We start from the raw sequence: 19,244 nt of genomic DNA on the forward strand, positions 1-19,244 counted from the left end.
AGGACCAATTGAAGATCCCAACTCGGAGCCAAAGAGCGTTGCACCGGCTTAACGCGTCGAGCGCCAAGCAGGAAACGCTTCACAAGAGGGTGGCTGAACAAGACATCCCCCTCAAATCCCTCATGATAGGAGGATATAGCTGCTGCATATACTAAATAGAGGAAGAGTGAGTGGTGACCACACATAGTACTTTATAGTACGCCTCTATAGGGGCGGGGCCTGGCAGGTGGTGGGTGTATTTGTTTTTCGTTGATGGTGTACAGTAGGTACATGAGATGAGGTATATCTCGGTATGGCTTAAGAGCGGGACGCGATGGCCAAGTACGATAATATAACTTTGCTTGTTCTTTTTTTGCATTGACTCATGCACCTTTTTGAAAATCATCTGACATGAAGATGGAACACATTTTTGTTGACCATATGATTTATATTACTGGTAGTTCATACAATACATTAGCGTCCTCTAAGCCAATCTGCACTTTAAAATAGGCCTGGGTTGTTTTTAATTCTGTTATAAAACAATGTGGATATAAGAAAGAGGTATTTAAAGCTGAGTCAATGTTGATGGTTTTGTTGAACATTTGTATTTCACAGGAGAGAAACTGTAGTCAAAGATCAAAGAAAGCTATTAAAATAGTATTTGAATCTAAATATACTTTCTTTGTGTTGATTCTACATTAATTCCATGATTTTACTCAAGTAAATATTTGTTACAAACTTCGGTTTTAAGTAGAGAAATGCGATTATTTTTATTTTTTTTTTGTCTTTTTCCCCCTCCATTTTCCTCCGATTTTCTCCCATCCCAATGTTAATCGTATGCCAATTCCCAGTCCCTTCCTGGTCGCTGCGCTTTACCCCCCACAGTCAGATCATTTGGGAGAGTGGAGGCTACCACGTGCTTCCTCCGACACACGTCCAGCCAATCACCGCTTCTTTTCACCTGGCAGCGCGGATTCTCATTGAGAGGGCGTAGCGTGTGGGAGGACCACACTATCCCCCTCACGTCCAATCCGCGCTTAGCAGGCGCCCCGACCGAACTGTAGGAGTCGCTGTTTACAACGACCCGGACCCACCCCGCCAGCTTCTCCCACCCTCTGATACAGCCAATTGTATCAGTGCAGACGGCCAGCCAAGCTGGTGACAACCCCGGAGCTGTGAGCTGGATTCGAACAGGCGAACCAAGCTCACAGCTCCGGGGCTGGTGACGAACGCAATCTCCGCTCGACCACCTAACCGCCCGAGAAATGCGATTCTTAATCTAGATTAATCTAGATTAATTACAGAAAATTGTGAGATTAATTAGTTAATTTTTTTTAAATCTATTGACAGCACTACTAATAATACTTCAGTAAAGTACAAATCCCCAAAAACAGTACTTAAGTATTGTAACGAAGTACACATGTATCTTTTAAAAGGGGGGATTGGGATTTGGATTGGTCTTCTGGTTTTGTGGTGTTCCTCATAAAGTCAGTTAACTGCCAAAGCTCTTAAAAACATTAACCAGTCTAGCATCAGTTTAACTTCAGTAAACTCCCTCTCTCTCTCTCTCTCTCTCTCTCTCTCTCTCTCTCTCTCTCTCTCTCTCTCTCTCTCTCTCTCTCTCTCTCTCTCTCTCTCTTGCACAGCCACACATAGGCCTGTATACTACACACACATACACATGCACTTGCACACACGCACGCACACGCACAAATACACACACTTTGTATTATCTCAATTCAAAGTGCTTTATTGCATCAAAGTCTTACATCTCCAAAGCATAACAACAGCATAACAATTACAACAGTAAGTTTGTAGTCTATCTTTCTTTCTTCACTTCTTGTTGCCCTCTCTCTCTCTCTCTCTCTCTCTCTCTCTCTCTCTCTCTCTCTCTCTCTCTCTCTCAGACACACGCGAGTTTGCAAGTTGCAAAGTTTAGCATTCTTATAAAATGTCCATTGTCATGACTCTACCAAAGTCAACCCGGTCCTATTTTCTTGATCCTCCTATCACAGCCGTTGCGAGGGAAGCAACAGTTGTGATTGGAGGACCAAGAAAAGAGGGCAGGGTTTGAGATAGGTTCATTTCCAATTGTTGTGAAAATGAAAGAGAATGACCAGCTAACCAAACTAGACAGCGGGAAAATCCCATGAAATGGGCAGAATTCCCAATGATCATGTCCCCAAAGATTTAGTGAGAAGCATCTGAACAGCTGAGGTTACTTTAAAAGATTGGTCATCAAGGGTGGCTGGGTGGCGCAGAGGACTAAGTGCTCGTCACCAACGCGAGAGACACTGGTATCGAATCCGGCTGTCAGCGTTGCCTCCGGCTTGGGCCGGCCGTCATACTGGCTCGATTGGCAGAGTCAGCGGGAGGGAAGCCGGTGGGTGACTCCATCCATAATATATATATATATATATTATGGATGGAGTCACCCCTACCACTGCCATTATATTCCTCCCCCTACTCCTCAGAGGTTGTGAGGTATATTAATAATCAATATTAATAGTATTGTAAGACTGTTTAACCAGTTATATATATTGTTTACCATCATCACTATACTGATTGAATTCTGCCACTCACCTTATTACTTGCACTTTCAATGTTCTATTATTATTACTATCTATCCTACCTGATTTTTCTTATTACTATAGGGTTTGCTTGCCCCAACAAAATTATACAATATATGAAGGAATCAGAAGATAAGATTACTGGTTCCCGGCTATAATGTACTGCTGCACTTTGCTCGCTCCATATCACAGCCGGGAAAATAACATAGACTGAAATTAACTTTAGATCTCCCAAGCGACGACGGTATGTCATGTCATTTTTTTTTTACTCACTCAGAAACATTTTTAATTATCTAAACATAAAGATCCAGGCCACTTATCTGTCAAACACTTGCGCCAAAGTTGTTGAAATGATCCAACTTCTCAAAATTGGATATTTCTCTGGAGAGAGTCTGTTTACTGGGCGCTGCCATGATGAAAATAACTAAAGTAACAGAGATTTTAAGAAGTCGGATCATTTGTCTGATGTGTGGATTGGATTTCAGTGGTTATAGAGGAGGGGTTGCTACTGCTGGCCAAACCACAGACTCCACCAAGAGAGAAGTCTGGTGAAATCCACAGTATAATAAGATCTTTTTTTATGGTTAACAACACCTCTTGGGAGCATATCTTCTATATACAGTAGATCAGGCGGTTCTCAAACTACGGGTCGCGACCCAAAGTGGGGTCGTGGGTAGTGGGGTTGCGCATTGGCAAGTAAAAGAAAACAAAAAAAAATTTAAACTAATATGTTGGTTCTGGCAACATATTTTGGCTAAATATGCCTAGTTTTATAAATGTGTATTGATAACATAGTGCTGTAATAGAATTTTCGAATAAATATGCATGATCTATGCATGATTTATTTTGATATTCCTTAATTCCATGTTGAAATTACGCAATACATTAAGTGTGGGGTGGCCAAAAAAATCCTAAATAGAACCAGAGCACCTTTTTCACAGTCTTCCCCTGGAGAGCTTCTCTGTACTTCCCTGAAATCTGAGTTGCATGTGTGTCACCAATAGGTTGAACCTTGGGCCAATAATGTGGAAACTTGACACCTTTATCTTCAGCTACACAGAAAGCTGAGTGGATATTCACACTGTCTTGAAAAAATATAAGCTGCTGACTTCTGGGAAAATATCAATGGGTGCTTGTTGTCAATTTCCATATTCATAGATCCTTACATCTCAATGAGGGTAAAGGTGCTGCTAAGCCATTTTAAGTCGATTATTGAACAATTTGGTGGACATTTTATATTTTATATTAAATTGTTATTCAATATAGAACATGTTCAAGGGTTTAAAATAAATCTGGAGGAGATCTTTAAGGTGTGGACACGTTTCTGTCTCGTGACCCCCATTTTTGGCCTGTCTGATGCTTCCCAGCTCGCTCTGAAATCGGACGGCAGGCCAGGACTCTGGCCACAGGACTCTGTGAGTAAGCTAACAGCATTGTATTAACCCTTCTGTAGTGTGGTAGTGAAAGGGTTAACCTTCTGTAGTGTGGTAGTGAAAGGGTTAACACTTTGTCGTGTGGCAGCGAAAGGGTTAACCTTCTGTATTGTCGCAGTGAAAGAGTTAACCATTAGGTAGTGTGGCAGTGAAAGGGTTAACTACCACCATGTGGCATCACTGTCGCCTCACAGCAAGGCGGTCCGGGGTTAGATTCCCGCTTGGGGACCAGGTTGCCGGGGTTACAGGTAGGGTATCTCCCGGGCCTTTCTGTGTGGAGTTTGCATGTTCTCCCTCGTGCATGCAAGGGTTTCCGCTCCAGAAAAAGAGATAAACCCAATGGAAAAACATGCAGAACAGATCGCCAACACTGTCCCTGGCGAAAATGGACAGGAGCACTTGGATTGGTCCCCAGGCGTGGCCCCACGCCACAACCCATGTCTGCTCCCCCCGGCTGCCCTTGGGGGGGAGGACGACAGGATGGGTCAAGCGCAGAGAGGATTTCATCTGCGACCCCAAAGAAAATGCATGTGTGTGTTCGCTGCATGACTACGTTGCCATGTGTGCTACGAATAAAGACTTCTTCAAATCCAGTTTATTCTTTAATCCTAATATTAATCTCTCTTAAATATTTTTTTTTATATTTACACTAGTAAGTATTCCGCACCACATAATGTCCAAAAATCCAAACCTAACTATTTAAATATTCAGAATCCAGGTCAGTCGTGTAACGGTGTCATCGCCTCCTTAGCACTGAAGACAAAACGACGGACAATTTCAACCATTCTGTTCCTCTTATGACAGTAAAGAAGGATAATAGACCATGAAAGGGGCCTTTGAAGGAACCCGTCGCAGACCGGAGATGCTCGCGTTTAATATGACAGCAAGAAAGAGATACGGTGTGACAGGCTGCCGACATGACAGCGTTACAAAAGAAAGAACAAACTTGACAGTAATATCTGCCTCTTCTCTGCAGGGCAGACTAGCAGGCGGCTTCTAGGAAGACGGTTAGCTTTCATTTGACACTGCTTGGATCGTGATCCTAATACAGCAGCGCACTGATGTCTGATGATTATGACATACAGCATCCCAACCAGAGCTGATGGAGATTTGCTTCCTGTCTCTGTCTGTTCTACTGAGACAATTAAAACTATCCAGTATGGTGATAATAACTCTATCTGTATATGTATGAGGCTTTCGCTCATCCCACAGCACGGAAACAGCTCTGCTCAGGGTGACGAATGACCTTCTAATGACCGCTGACGCAGGATCACCATCACTTCTCATCCTCCTCGATCTGACAGCGGCACTTGACACTGTGGACCACACCATCCTCCTGGAGCGCCTCCACAACACTGTTCTTTTTTGCCTCTATTTTGGGATTGTTCATTAATTGTCTGCCGTTTCCTGTGGTCATTGTCCCATCTCAATATGCGGTTACCTGTATTACACACACTCACACACACACACACACACACACACACACACACACACACACACACACACACACACACACACATTTTCTCCCATCCATATTTTAATATTTTGACATCTTTTAATGTGTCCTGTGACACCTGTGTGCGTGTAGCTTTATGCCAAGCAAGCAGTGCAAAAATTTATCGTAGTGGCATGCAGTAATGCGCCTTTCATTTTCCGCCGCCCAGCGCCCAGGTCGCGCGGAAATAGGCTGTCTATTGCCATTCTCTTTGACAAACTCTAACCTTAACCAGCTCCTTAACAACGCCTAAACTTAACCGTTCTAACCTTAACCAACTCCGAAACCATGCCTAACCTTAACCATAGAAATTATATTGCCATTCTCTTTGACAAACTCTAACCTTAACCAGCTCCTTAACAGCGCCTAAACTTAACCGTTCTAACCTTAACCAACTCCGAAACAATGCCTAACCTTAACCTTAACCTTAACCATGCCTAACCTTAACCGGCGAAATAACCTTAACCGGCGAAATAATACACGTTAAAAAAAAATCACGTTAAAAAATATTTTCGATGGGATTCGAACTCGCCAGCAAACAAGCCATAGGATCCACAGCCATGTGTCCTTGCCAATTGAGCTATTGGTAGATACTGAATAAGGGGCGGTGACTTATATATATTGAGCTCCGCTCAAGGCGGGATCTCATGCGCATGCGCGGGCACCTCGCGCGAGCACGCCGGCGCACGCACGCACCTGAGCGAGCACGCCGCCGCCGGTGCACGCACGGTAGCATTTGTCTGAAAAGAAGGGCGCTTTACCGCACTAGCGTGCGGTGACGAATGCGGAAGCATTTTTGCACTGCTTGCTTGGCATTAACGTACAGGCCACCTGCGTGTCAATGTCCCTTTAAATGAAATTGAATGAAGCCAAATGGAGAGAGAGACACACACACACACACACACACACACACACACACACTCGCCCTATATGTACCACTAATGTATTGTGCTTTTAAGCGTATGTGAACATTATGCAGAGACCTGCCTTGAATTTAAAGGGGGATTCCACACCTCATTTAACTGTGATGTTACTGTATGTATTTAAGTGTATTGATTGTAACCAGCCAAGCGACTGCAGATAAAAATGAGCTGAAGCTAGATCTAGTACAATGCATCTAAAAGTGCTGTAAGTGGTAAAGTGGTCTACATGTTAAAATAATAGCTCTACACTCCAACACGCCATCACTGATATAGAGTGTCTGCTCAGTAACATGGTCTCCCAGTCCCTCCACAAACGGAAATATATATCATATTTACATTTTCACAATGCTTGGAAATTGTATTTATATGTCTTATTTGTGCATAGTGCATACTAGTCATCTTGTCCCCCCCCCCCCCCCTTTGAGGACCACAATGGAAATAAACCGTAGGGTTTTATTGTGTTTTAATCCTCGACGATTATATGTGATGGCTGTACATGTTGTGTACGGTGTACCGGTATTGTATGTGATTTTAGAAAATCAATTAAATCAATCAATCAATCAAAATACTTTCTCTGGTATCCCTTCCCACTGTATTCAATCAGGAGAGAGAACGCCACACTGCAAAAATGGTCTGACAAAAATAAGAAATAAAAACTAGTTTTAAGCAAATGTGTCATTAAAGGGGAACTATCTTATAAATGGCCTTTTTGAGTGTTTAGCATTGTTTCCTAGCTATGTGAACTTATATTAATATGATCTATGTCTCAAAATTCTCATATTGGCGCATTTTTCCAATTCTCCTCTCACAATATTCACCCTCACTGAACTGAGTCGTTTGAAAATGTGCCTATATGTGATGTCATATAGTCACTGCTGCATGTTAATGTTCAGGCGACGACGACGCGGCGCAGTGGTTTAGGTGGCAGCTGCGGCTGCAAAACAGCTCGAGATCTTGAGGTAGAAAAATGCTGTTTTTGAGGACTTGATTAGAAATACAAAAGAATGAATAAAAAAAATATATATATTACAGAGGTGTTCCATAGACTCACAGGAATTGTGTAAAAGTGCCCAAATAGTGAAAGAAATAGTAAAATAGTTCCCCTTTAAAACAAGTAAAATTATCTGCCAGTGTTTGGTAGGATTGGCAGCCTTTGACTGGCGTTGTCTGACGCCGGCCCATTTTCCCCTCAGTGTAGTCCTTTGTGAGGCTGGAAGCTGCAGCAGGTGTGTTAGGGCTATACTGTATCTCAGACCTAACAACATGCACAGTGCACTGCCTGTGGGCTCATTTTACTCTGCAGTAAAGTAACTTTTCTAAGTATTTTAAGTACTTAAGTTGATTTTATTCTACTGTTGCACTTTTTATATCAACCACTCTCAGCACTGTCACCTTTTTCATACATCATTATTATGCTGGTTTTTATTGTGTTTTGTGTATTGTATTGTTCTATTGTGTATTTTATTGACATGCTGTAGGTCGAGGGGGCAAGACCCAAGAATTTTGCTCTTTTTTTGTATGAGAAATATGACAAAGATGCAACAATAAAGCTATCTGAATCTGAATCTGAATATTTTCTATGAATAGAAGAGAGACCCAGCGTGGAACTTTAAGTGGGGTTTGAGGGGAGGAGTCAAACGCCCACTTTTCTCTTACTGTTTACTCCCTAATTTACCTGCTTAAAAAATGGTCTAGGACACATTACGTGTTAATAATGTAGGCCCTAGATGTTACTGCTTTATCCATTATGTATTTAGATTAAAGCCCCAATCTAGATTATATATATATATATATATATTTTTTTTTTTTATGGTAAATGGTGCATTTATAATTATAGCCAACCTGCTCATCGGGAGCAATTAGGGGTTACGTGTCTTGCTCAAGGACACTTTGACACGCTGCTCGGGAGGAGTGGGAATCGAACCGGGAACCTTTCCGATTACCAGACGACCGCTCTACCTCCTGAGTTACAGCGCCCCTATGAGGATCTGGCCGGTAATGCACTTTTCCGAATTCCAAGAGTAGGGTAAATCTGCAGTGCCGCAGGGTGACATTGAGTAGGATATTACAATGGAATAAAAGCCAAAACAACCTTACCACGTATATATACATGGTTGGCCCTCAAGTGTTGGATCCGAAACACGTATATATACGTGGTTGGCCCCGAATGTGAAGTTGTTTTGTAGATGGAGCAGAAGCTTTCTGGAACCTCTTTAACCCAGTGTGAGTCAGAATATATATCTGTTTGAGCTCTGCGTTTACAGAAATAGAGAAAACTCCACCGCTCACCCAGTATCAGATGTAGGCGAGGTGTTGGAGCTCCAGAAAAAGAAATAGCAGACTGAATTAAATTAAATTATCGTACAAACAGTACCAACATAAACAGACATTCAAAATACAGCAAATACAATTAAAAACTTTAAAATGTACCTTTTGTCTCATGTCATGTTAATCATTGTATCAATAGCTCAGCTAATCAACTAGAGAGTATAGAAATATGTCTCTGTTCCCATTCTTTTTTATTTTTGTTTACGTGTGGATCACTGATCAGGCCTTTAAAGTGTTTTGTGTTTTCCTACTGCATTCTATATTTCAGGAAATAGACAATCATCTTTCACATAAACTGTTACTGCCTGTTATATAGTCTGTATTAATTATGCATACAGAACATTTGAAAGTTTAATACCAGTAAAACGAATTCATTGTGGAACACATACTTGCCTACAAATGTAGTAGCCATCTTATTTATTGAGATGAATGTGTCGATATTTTTGGTGTATTTTAACTGCAACACTTTTTAGCAGTTCATAACATGAACTCTCAGACATACCCAGTAAAGAACCTGGATAAAGCACAATGCTGCCCCCTGCTGGATATTACGTGTAATAGGTTGCACCCACCTGGAGATGTAGAAACGTGGGAGGACTCATTTGAGGTTTGATTCAATCCATCCAGTGCTTTCTGTGCAGAGCTGGATGAAGAAGAATCAGTAGATATTCTTGGACATATTATACCAAATGCTCCACCGTCAACTAAAAACACACTTCTATCAATATCTGGGGGAAATATATATAAATACTAACCGTTGTCTTTTACTATTATGCACTTTGCTTCCCAGGAAGGGATCATCCCTATGTTCCCCGGGTCCTATTCCCTGTGTCCTATGTTCCCCGATTGATTGATTAATTGATTGAAAATGTTATTAATTTTTATTATTTTATTAATTATTAATGTCCGCCTTGTTTCAAACTGGTTAAGCTTAGGCCCTCTTTCGAAGTTGGTTAAGGTTAGAGTTTGGAATCAGGGCTGGTGGTCTGACTATCTATCGCTACCGGGGAACATAGGACCCGGCCCGGGGGACCATAGACATGCTCCCCTAAGGAATACATTGCCTATACTACTATGCTAATATGTTCGACACTGTTTGACGAACAATGTTACTGACCTTAGGCTAGCTGTCAAAGTTGTACCCTTCCTGCTGACTTGTTGTACAGAACTTGTAAGTCGCTGTAAATGACTAAATGCAATGTAAATGTGGACTTTGCCGGTCATTTTCTTCTATTCAGAATAGCAAAGGGCTTCAGACCGGCAATGAGACTAAGATGTTTATGATTGTTAAGTCTTGTTGTAACTGGTGGTGGTCGATGGGTCATTTTGTTTTGTTTCCACATCCATGTCTTTGTTGGCTGTTTTGGTTGTTCTGCAGGTTGCAACAACTAGGCTATTGACGAGTATTGACATAGTCTATTGTTATCTACACTTTGTTATGATCATAGCGTTTGTGTGTTTGTTGGAAAATTGGGTACCAAAAAAAACTATTACTGACCATTAGTTAAAGATTGACTGGAGCCTGTGGTCTTCTGTACGGGACCCTTGGACAGTCGCTGAAAGTACAATAAAATCGACAAAACAACTTTGCTGACCTTTGTGTAGGTTGTATTGAGTCAATGAAAGAAAATAAGACTCAAAGAACATAAGCTACTGAAAGACTAAAAGAAGAAAGAGATGATGAGACAAACTGATTCTCTCTGGCTACGTTCAGACTGCAGACAAAAGTGGCCCAAATCTAAAATGTTATTTTGCTCATATGTGCCTCAGATCTGTGCACGACAGTGTGAACATCACACATCACTTGGAATCTGGTGTTTTCAGTTCTGAAACGTTCATAATGTGGTCCTAAATCAGACACAGGTCTGGTTTGTTTTAATTAGCTGGCCTCCACTGCATAACGTATCAATTAAACCATCAACTGTGACTTCAGTGTCCTCCATGCTGACGTCCATCATCATTAATGCAGGTCAGTTCAGGAGCGTGTGATCGGTTCACACAGGAATCTGATATTGGCCACGTTAAAAAAATTATGTGGACAGCCAAACAAAAAAATCTGATCTGAGCAATGAATCAAAATGTAGCACTAAAGCCTGCTGACCTCTCTCTGAGCTCAGATTCAGATTCAGATTACTTTATTCGCCATTTCATACAGGTACAAAATGGAACGTGTTTTGACATTACAGTGCATACTTTTTTCACAATTAAGAACAATACAACAGTAAATAAATAATCTTAAGTAAAGTGCAAGACAGGACAGAACAGTGAGACAACAATAAGACTGTGAAAGTGCGGTGGTTGGGGACATGGATACAGTGCAACACAAGGTTCAAGTCCAGAAGTCCAGCCCTAGCAGCTCGCCATAGAGGGGGGGGGGGAGCAGGGGGACACCTGACTCGTTTACCAGGCGAGCTGCTGAGGGGAAGAAACTCAGTCTATGGCGGGACTTTAGTGTCTTGGGCAGCCGTAGCCGCCTGCCGTGGGGGAGCATGTTGAAGAGGTTGTGACCCGGGTGGGCGGGGTCTGCCATGATCTTCCTCGCCCTCCTCAAGGCCCTGGTGGAATGTAGGGACTCGAGGGAGGGAAGGGGGCAGCCGATCACCCTCTCCGCCGAGCGAATCACCCACTGCAGCTTGGCCTTGTCTCTGACCGTGGCTACAGGGAACCAGGTGATGATGGAGAGGGTGAGGATGGACTGGATGATGGCGGTGTAAAACTGGACCATCATGGTCCTCGGCAGCCTGAACTTCCTCAGCTGACGTTTCAAGTTTCAAGTTTCTTTAATAGTTGTCATACAGAAGTACAGAATACTTTCATACAAAATGCTTCTTACTGTTACGCTCCAGAGACTGTGCTAGACAAGATAGTATCAAATAACATAGTATAGCATGTAAATTAGAAGTAGAAAATGAGGTCACAGTGTTCAGTATAGACATTATGTACAATGTTCGATGCAGAATAGACGTAACTGAGTTACCATATAATATACAATACTATGCAGTGTACTAATGTACAATACTATATAGTGCAAAGCAGAAATGGGATGAGGTACAATTTAGGTACAATTTACAGTAAGGTGTACGAGTTGTAGTGCAATCCTTCATCAATAAATATAAAGTGTGGGGAGTGGGTGCTACAGTGTGTTTGTTTGAAGTGAGTGTGTGCTATAAAGTGTGGGGAGTGGGTGCTACAGTGTGTGTTGTGAAGGATCAGATTAAACCGAATATATATATTTATTTATGGATATATATTTAATAGTATTTGTATATCGTTTGATATCCCTTGTATATTCCTTGTACATATATACTGAATATCCCTTTAGTCTACTAACAGCCCATAATAGTTTCATTCTCTCATTGGACAAGAACTTGGCGCCAGCAGCCAAGCCCCTTGGTTCAAGTTCAATCGTGCCGACGAACATGTCGTTACTAGCCCCGGTTCCGCGTAGGAATACGTCTGGCGAAATACGAATGGTACTATTTGTTCACAGCGCATATATATATGGCGCAAGTAAAGTAGAACTTTCTTTTAGTCCCTTAGCCCTTAGTTCTTTACCCTCCAACCTAGTGGCAAGACGTTAAGCCTCACCCACGATACACGTGTGGTGCAGTATGGTCAACTTGGCCTCAGAATGGCATTGAGACATCGTGTGGATTAATAGTTGAATTGTCATAGTTTGGCACTATACCGTCGAGTGGGACGTATTTCTATTAAGTTAATAATAGTCTATTATGTATGGTGCATCGTTCGGTTAGAGTTATAAAGTGAGCAGTACCCCCATCGTTTCCTCGCGTTATCTAGAGTCTTAACCAGGTTGGGCAGACCACGTGTGGTGCTTTCATCCGAGGAGTTCTGGGCCAGGACGAGTGGACCTGCACATTGGATTACCTTACCCGGGCGACGGCGAGCCCTACACGGCTTGGATTATCTACTTGCTTTGGGTGCTTTGATTATGCCATGGATAACAGCCAACACTGGTAAGTGTTGGAACTACCCCCGAGAGGAGTCCAGGTGAGACGGCGCTCTACCCCGAGTGAGGTCGCCTCACGTCTCTTCGTTGTGGACCGGCAGCTACCGTCTACAAGAGGGCCCAGCTGTATTCATCTGTGGACCAAGGTTCTGTGGGCACCGTGTTCAGCACTCTGAATTCTCCCAAGAAATCGTTGGCCAGATGGGATATCGCCAGCGGCTCTCCTAACCCCCCCCCCCTACTGACTTACAACCAGCGGGACCCCCTTTAGTATATCCAGTTATAATTATTAAGTACCATCGCTATAGTTCCCTAAAGAACCAGGTTGTATACTTGCTTCCTGCGTAACCAGAGATTGGACATTCAATGTTGATTTGCCTACGAATACTCATTTGCCTTACAAGTGCATTCAAATCATAAATGTCATTAAGTGAACGTTGTATATACCCTTTGCTATATATTAAATATTCGATTTATACATTTGTGTGGACTTGGTTTCATGGTGGGAAAGTGTTCATCATATCTATATCATGTACTGTGTGGCCAGTAGTTAAAGTACATAAAGCGGTAGTGGTTTAATGATACCATACTTATCAATACAGTCAGGGAATTGTACCCCTCAGTTACAGTGTGTTTGTTTAAAGTGAGTGTGTGCGTGTGGATGTGTGTGCTATGTGCGTGTGATGGTTGTTGTTGTGTAGTGTTCATTGTTCGTTGAGCAGCCTGATGGCCTGGGGATAGAAGCTTCTTCTGAGTCTTTCTGTGCTCGCCTTGAGACTCCGGTATCGCTTGCCTGACCGCAGCAGTTCAAAGAGGCAGTTGTTCGGGTGACTGGAGTCTTTAATGATTCTCTTAGCCTTGCCCCTGCACCGCTTGTTGTAAATGTTCTGGAGGGTGGGGAGCCCCCCTCCAATTGTGCGTTCGGCTGAACGTGTCACTCTTTGTAGTCTGCTTCGGTCTTGTGCAGTGCTATTCCCAAACCAGGAGGTGATGTTGCCAGTCAGGATGCTCTCTATTGTACATGAGTAGAAGTTCTTAAGGATCTTCTGACTGACTTGGAACTTCCTTAGGCGCCTGAGGAAGTAGAGGCGTTGTCGTGCCTTCTTCACAACACTGTCAATGTGTGTGGTCCATGTCAAGTCCTCGGATATGTAGGCTCTGAGGTACTTAAAGCTGTTGACTCTCTCAACCGGTGCCCCGTCGATGCTGAGGGGGCTGTAGTCCTTGACCCCCGACCTCCTGAAGTCCACAATCATCTCCTTTGTTTTGCTGACGTTCAGGGAGAGGACGTAGGACGTACATCCTCTTCTGGGCCTTTTTATTGAGAGCGATGGTGTTCAGCTCCCTCTCTTTCTCTCTGAGCTCTCTCTGAGCTCTCTCTTTCTCTCTGAGTTCTCTCTCTCTCTGTGGCTAATGTGGTAAAGAGGTTGTGACAATGAATCCATTCGCCTCAGCTCTTCCACTGATTGTGTTATTGGTATCACAAGCTTGCATCCTGACCCGAGAGGCTTAGCTGAGATGTTACAGTCGTGCAGTAGGTTACGTCTCTATCCCATACTACAGACAGACTACTGTATGTGACATTAATGGCTACTGGAGTAAGGAATAAGGAAAGGTATCATAACAATCCCCTAAACCCACCTCATTAAATCAAATAGAAATTGAGTGGTCTTCCTTTTGGCAGTGGGCAAACTGACAGAAGATGAAACATGAAACACTACAGTTAAATAATAAGTTAAATAATATACAATATACAAACTAAAGTACAAAATGCAAACAATGGAGTACAGAATGCAGCTTAAAAAAATAATGGTGTAGTGACTACACCATTTTTTTAAGCTGCCATCTGTACTCCATTGTTTGCATTTTGTACTTTAGTTTGTATTGTATATTATTATTTAACTTGAATGTACATGTAGCTTATATGTGACAAATAAAACAAAACTTGACAACTTGAGTAGTTGAGTCTCTATCAACTGTCATATTTGCTCCTCGGCCCCGCCCCCTCACGCAAAACACACGCGTCACGTGCCGTATCCGGAAATTAACAATAATCTCGTGATGTCAGGAGGCAGCAGCTCAGCATCGGAATGACCCAGGTGCCTTTCTGGATTTACGAAATAAAACTATTTTCAGTGGCTGTCAGCTAACTATATACGGCTACATTGTGTCATGACACAGATATCTGAATAGTAACGTCGAAGGATGGGGCGTGTATCGGCAAGTACGAAAGCGAAATGGACGTATTTTTAAGGAACTAGTAACGGGATATCATCCAGTTAGCCTCTGGAGTCGGGAGTTTAGATTTTGTGCCACAACAAGCTAGCTGGCTGGCTAATGTAGCCTACATTCCGCTGCTCTCAGTGGTGAGTACTATATACCTGTATGTCATGTATGTCCCTATGCTATGCCATAAATGTCATGATGTACAATGTACAGTTTCTACGTCAAATGTACATACACTCTTTTCTGGACACTTTGTATCACAAACTACTGTATTTGCAAATCTGGTATGTCATAAATGTATAGATGTAGCAGTACTGTCTATCTGTATGTCGTGTGTGTCATATGTTATGATGAATTGAAAATGGGGGACCCTGATGTAAACAAGACGAAAGTCTTTCTCTGGTCTGCATCCCCTTAACAATTGTATGTATTGAGCTGTACTGTACCCATTCTGCAATCTGTTAATAACGTTTTCAATCAATCAATGTCATATATGTTGTGTATGTCATAAATGTCACTATGAATTGAAAATGGGGGACCCTGATGTAAACAAGACGAAAGTATTTCTCTGGTCTGCATCCCCTTAACAATTGTGTGTATTGAGCTGTACTGTATTGTACCCATTCTGCAATCTGTTAATACAATTTTCATTAATTCATTCATTCAGCCCGTCTACCAAATGCCAACTGGAGTCATGATGACACGACTAGTATTGGAGCAAGTGACAGATTTCGGGGACTTCACTTCGGGTAAGGAGTTAAACGAGCTTCTGAGACAGACGCACTCCAACAACATCCACTGCAGAAACAGCCCCCTGTCGGATGTGCGAGTGAGTCCGGACGGACGTCACATTCATGTCATTCAACGCAAGCCTAAAGTCGGTCTTGTGACTTTTGACAAATACCAAATACCCCAGCCTGTTCAGAACCATAATCATCTAGATTTGGGCCATTTGGCACGAACTGTGCCAGTGGTGGATATTGTGTATTTGGACCACCACAACAACAAGAAGCGCGAAGCGGCTGTCGCTGTTTTAGCGGTGGTGTTTGAGAATGGAAAAGCTGAGTTTTGGAAATTCCTCGAGTGCAAAGAAGCAGGCTGGCACCTCCTTCAGACCTTGGATTTGTGTAACAGTCCCCGGGCCAGAGTGGTGTCTGTGTCCTCCTGTTCCAACCTCATCATCTGGTGTGAGGAGAGACCCCCCTCTGAGAGCTCCTCCGCCCTCAACTCCACCAGGAACAACTTCAGGTACTGCATCTGCAAACGTGCCTACGAGGTGGAGGAAGAAGGGGGGGGCGTCAGTTTGGGAGGGGTGAAGATCGCCCTCCACAACAACCCCCGCTACACTGTCGTCGGCTCAGGTGAGACTGTTTACCTGATCCCTGACATGAAAGACGCGCCCCCGGCGAGCATCTCTAAACTATTCCTGGCCTGGTCCCCCCAGCACGACACCTTCCGAGTCAGCAGCACCTGTAAAGGCACTCTCCTGAGAAAGGAGTCTCATTCGGCGAAAGAATCCGACTTCAAGAGGCTGGTGACAGAGTGTTTGGGGTTTTTATCCACCCTCGACCCCCCCGACATCTACGGGCTGTCGCCTGCGGCCTGCGGCGGCCTCTTGCTCCTCCTCAGCACCGGCTGGGTGACCCTCCTCCAGACGGACGGGACGCTGAGGCAGGTGTACAAGCTGGCGGATAACTGCCCGGTGAGCTGTGGCTCGCAGAACAGCCTCTGCACGTACCAGGACACGCTGGCGCTGACGGCGGGGCGGACCCTGTACCTCGTGGACCTGAAGTGTGGCAGAGAGCTGGAGAAGATCTCCCTGACGAGGGAGGGTTTACTGTACGTGAACAGGTGCGAGAGACAGGCCCCTCATTTACTGTCGGAGGCGGGGCTGTTTGCGGTGACATCGCCCGGGGAGTCAGACTCCAGGGGCCCCGACCTCTGGCTGAGGTCCTCTGCTCCTCCGGGCTGGGCGGAGAGCATTCGCCCCGGAGCCCTCCTCGTGGAGTCCGTGTTCGAGGAGGCCTGTAAGTACTACCAGCAGAGGAGCCTGAGCAGCGCCCAGCTCACCGTGGACAAGCTGAAGAAAGGGGGCATGTTTCAGGCTCCCATCTCCCTGGCCTCCATCCTCAGGGAGTACCTCAGTGGAGGCGGGGCACAGAGGGGAGCGGAGCTGTCCCAGGTAGGCGGAGGGGGAGACGGGGGGGCAGGGCGAGACAAGCTGCAGGGCTCCGTGGAGGCTGAGCTGAAGGGTCTGGTCTCCCTGGAGGAGCTGAAGGGGAGCTTAGTGAGGGGCAGCGAGAAGGAGGTGGAGGCGATGTGCGAGAGTTTGGTCCAGCAGGAGGTGACCAGGCTGCTCTCCACCTCAGAGCTGGACAGGGCGTCCCTCCTCTACCTCAACTCCATCTTCAGTATCTTCCCCTGCCAGGCGTGGAGGGCCGCACAGGCCACTCTCCAGCTGTGTTGCAACGGGGAGGGCTCTATGTCCAGCAGGGCTTCCCCGGAGGTCTGGAAGACCATACTGAGTCCCATTCACACCCCCAACACCCCGGCCAACCTGGCCTACACCAACGGCCAGCCAAAGCACAAGCTCAGCCTCAAAGCCACCCCCATTCCCAAATCTAACCCTAAACCCACCGGCTCTAAGCCTCCGGCTGCCAATCTAGCCCTGCCTGTGTTTGAACTCCTGTGCCACTCGGTGTTCCACTTCCGGCCCAGCTGGCTGTCCATGTTCCTGGAGTTGGCCCAGCAGGAGCAGGGCTCATCTGGTCTCAGCCTGGGCCTGGCCTCCTCCTCCTCCTCCTCCTGGAGCTACTCTGAAGGGAGAGGAGGGGAGAGCGGCGAGAGCAGCCAGCCCCTCTACAAGCGGGCCCTGTCCGTCCTCCCCAGCCGCGGCCCGGACAGGGAGCAGAACCAGGACCTGGAGGTGGAGATACTCCTGGTGAGCGGGCGGCCCAACGCCGTCCTCCAGGCCCTGAGGATCCTAATGGGTCGGCGCCAGTGGGAGCGAGTCACCCAGGTGGCCCAGAGGTTCTGCAAGAAGAGCCCGCTGCTCAACAAGGAGATCTTCACCACTCTGCTGTGCGAGGTGGCCCAACACCGGGACCTGGACCCCTACCTGGATCTGCTGTGGGCCCTCTGTCCCGAGGACCTCACCGTCACTGCCATCCTCAACCTGGTGCTAAAGAACATCCCCTCCCCCAACCGCCCTCCCTCCTCGCCCTCCTCGTCGTCCTCCTCTTCGTCCCCCTCCCCCTTTGCGGAACCCCACGACAGCCAGTTGACCATCGGCCTGCTGAAGCCACTGCTGAGCAAAGTGCTCCAGAGGGAGACCAAGCCCAGCCAGCGCTACGCCGACATCCTCCAGTCGCCCTCCTTCCCCCCTCCGGCGCCGCCCCCCCGTCAGGCTGTCACCATCACCACCAGGCCCGGCGTGGACCCGGCGGCGCGGGGGGGCGACGGCGTCAACAGGCCCGCTCTCAAGGCAGGCCCGGCCGAACAGGAGCCCCTCAAACACAGGACTGTCCTGGAGGGCAGGGCGACGTTAACCCGCTAACTCTTTAAGTCTGATATGCACACACAAAATCTGATCATTCCTCTAACTCGTATACCTGCAGAGGAAAACCGTTGATAAAATACTCCACGAGTTATCTCGCAATAGGACTGAACTGTGCAATCGCAGTAGTATCTGTTTGGTTTGCTTAAGCAACTGTATGACAATCATATCATTGAGGAGTCGGGAGGGGTGGGGGGGGGGGGGGGGGTAATTGATAACTGGAGGATTATAACAATGAAGCATGTGTGTGAACTATGTAACAGTAACTCGGTGTAATGGAGTTACTCGTAAGGTAAGAACCAACTTTTCTGGGGACTATACTGTATCTGGTATCTCCCAACGAAATATGACTACTATTACCTATTAAATGACTACTAAGGATCTCTTAACATTGTACATATTTCTCTTGATACTCAATTTTAAATCTGAATGTATATATATATATCTGATATTATTTAAGTATTAGGCCTTAAATGGTCTCGAATGCACATGGATACGAATGTTAATGCATCCAGCCGCATTGAATAGACTCAGCCTTTATCAAAACACCATTGATAGATCGTAATATATGTATTAATTACTGCGCATGACTTGGGAGGTATTTAATGACTGCATATGGCTATGCCCAATTACTCGACTATTTGGGTGTTTTAGCATCTGCGTGCAAAATGTTCATTGTGGTCTGTAGGTCTCTAGTTGATGTCTGGTAGGCTAATTGACGCCAAATGTTACTCCCTTTGAGGGATATCTCAAGAAACAGAACT

The 19,244-nt window shown here is 45.1% G+C and overlaps 1 protein-coding gene across 1 annotated transcript; it reads left to right on the forward strand.

The window, feature by feature from the left end:
• Window positions 1-14,792: 14,792 nt before the first annotated feature.
• On the forward strand, window positions 14,793-18,648 carry hps6 (HPS6 biogenesis of lysosomal organelles complex 2 subunit 3). Its single transcript, XM_084321208.1, has 2 exons — window positions 14,793-15,064; window positions 15,592-18,648. Exon 2 carries the CDS (start codon window positions 15,604-15,606, stop codon window positions 18,478-18,480), a length of 2,877 nt encoding a protein of 958 aa, XP_084177334.1. The 5' UTR covers window positions 14,793-15,064; window positions 15,592-15,603; the 3' UTR covers window positions 18,481-18,648.
• Window positions 18,649-19,244: the final 596 nt, after the last annotated feature.

The sequence above is a fragment of the Notolepis coatsorum genome (genome assembly GCF_963971535.1).
Source record: "Notolepis coatsorum genome assembly, chromosome: 9".
Taxonomy (NCBI): Eukaryota; Metazoa; Chordata; class Actinopteri; order Aulopiformes; family Paralepididae; genus Notolepis; species Notolepis coatsorum.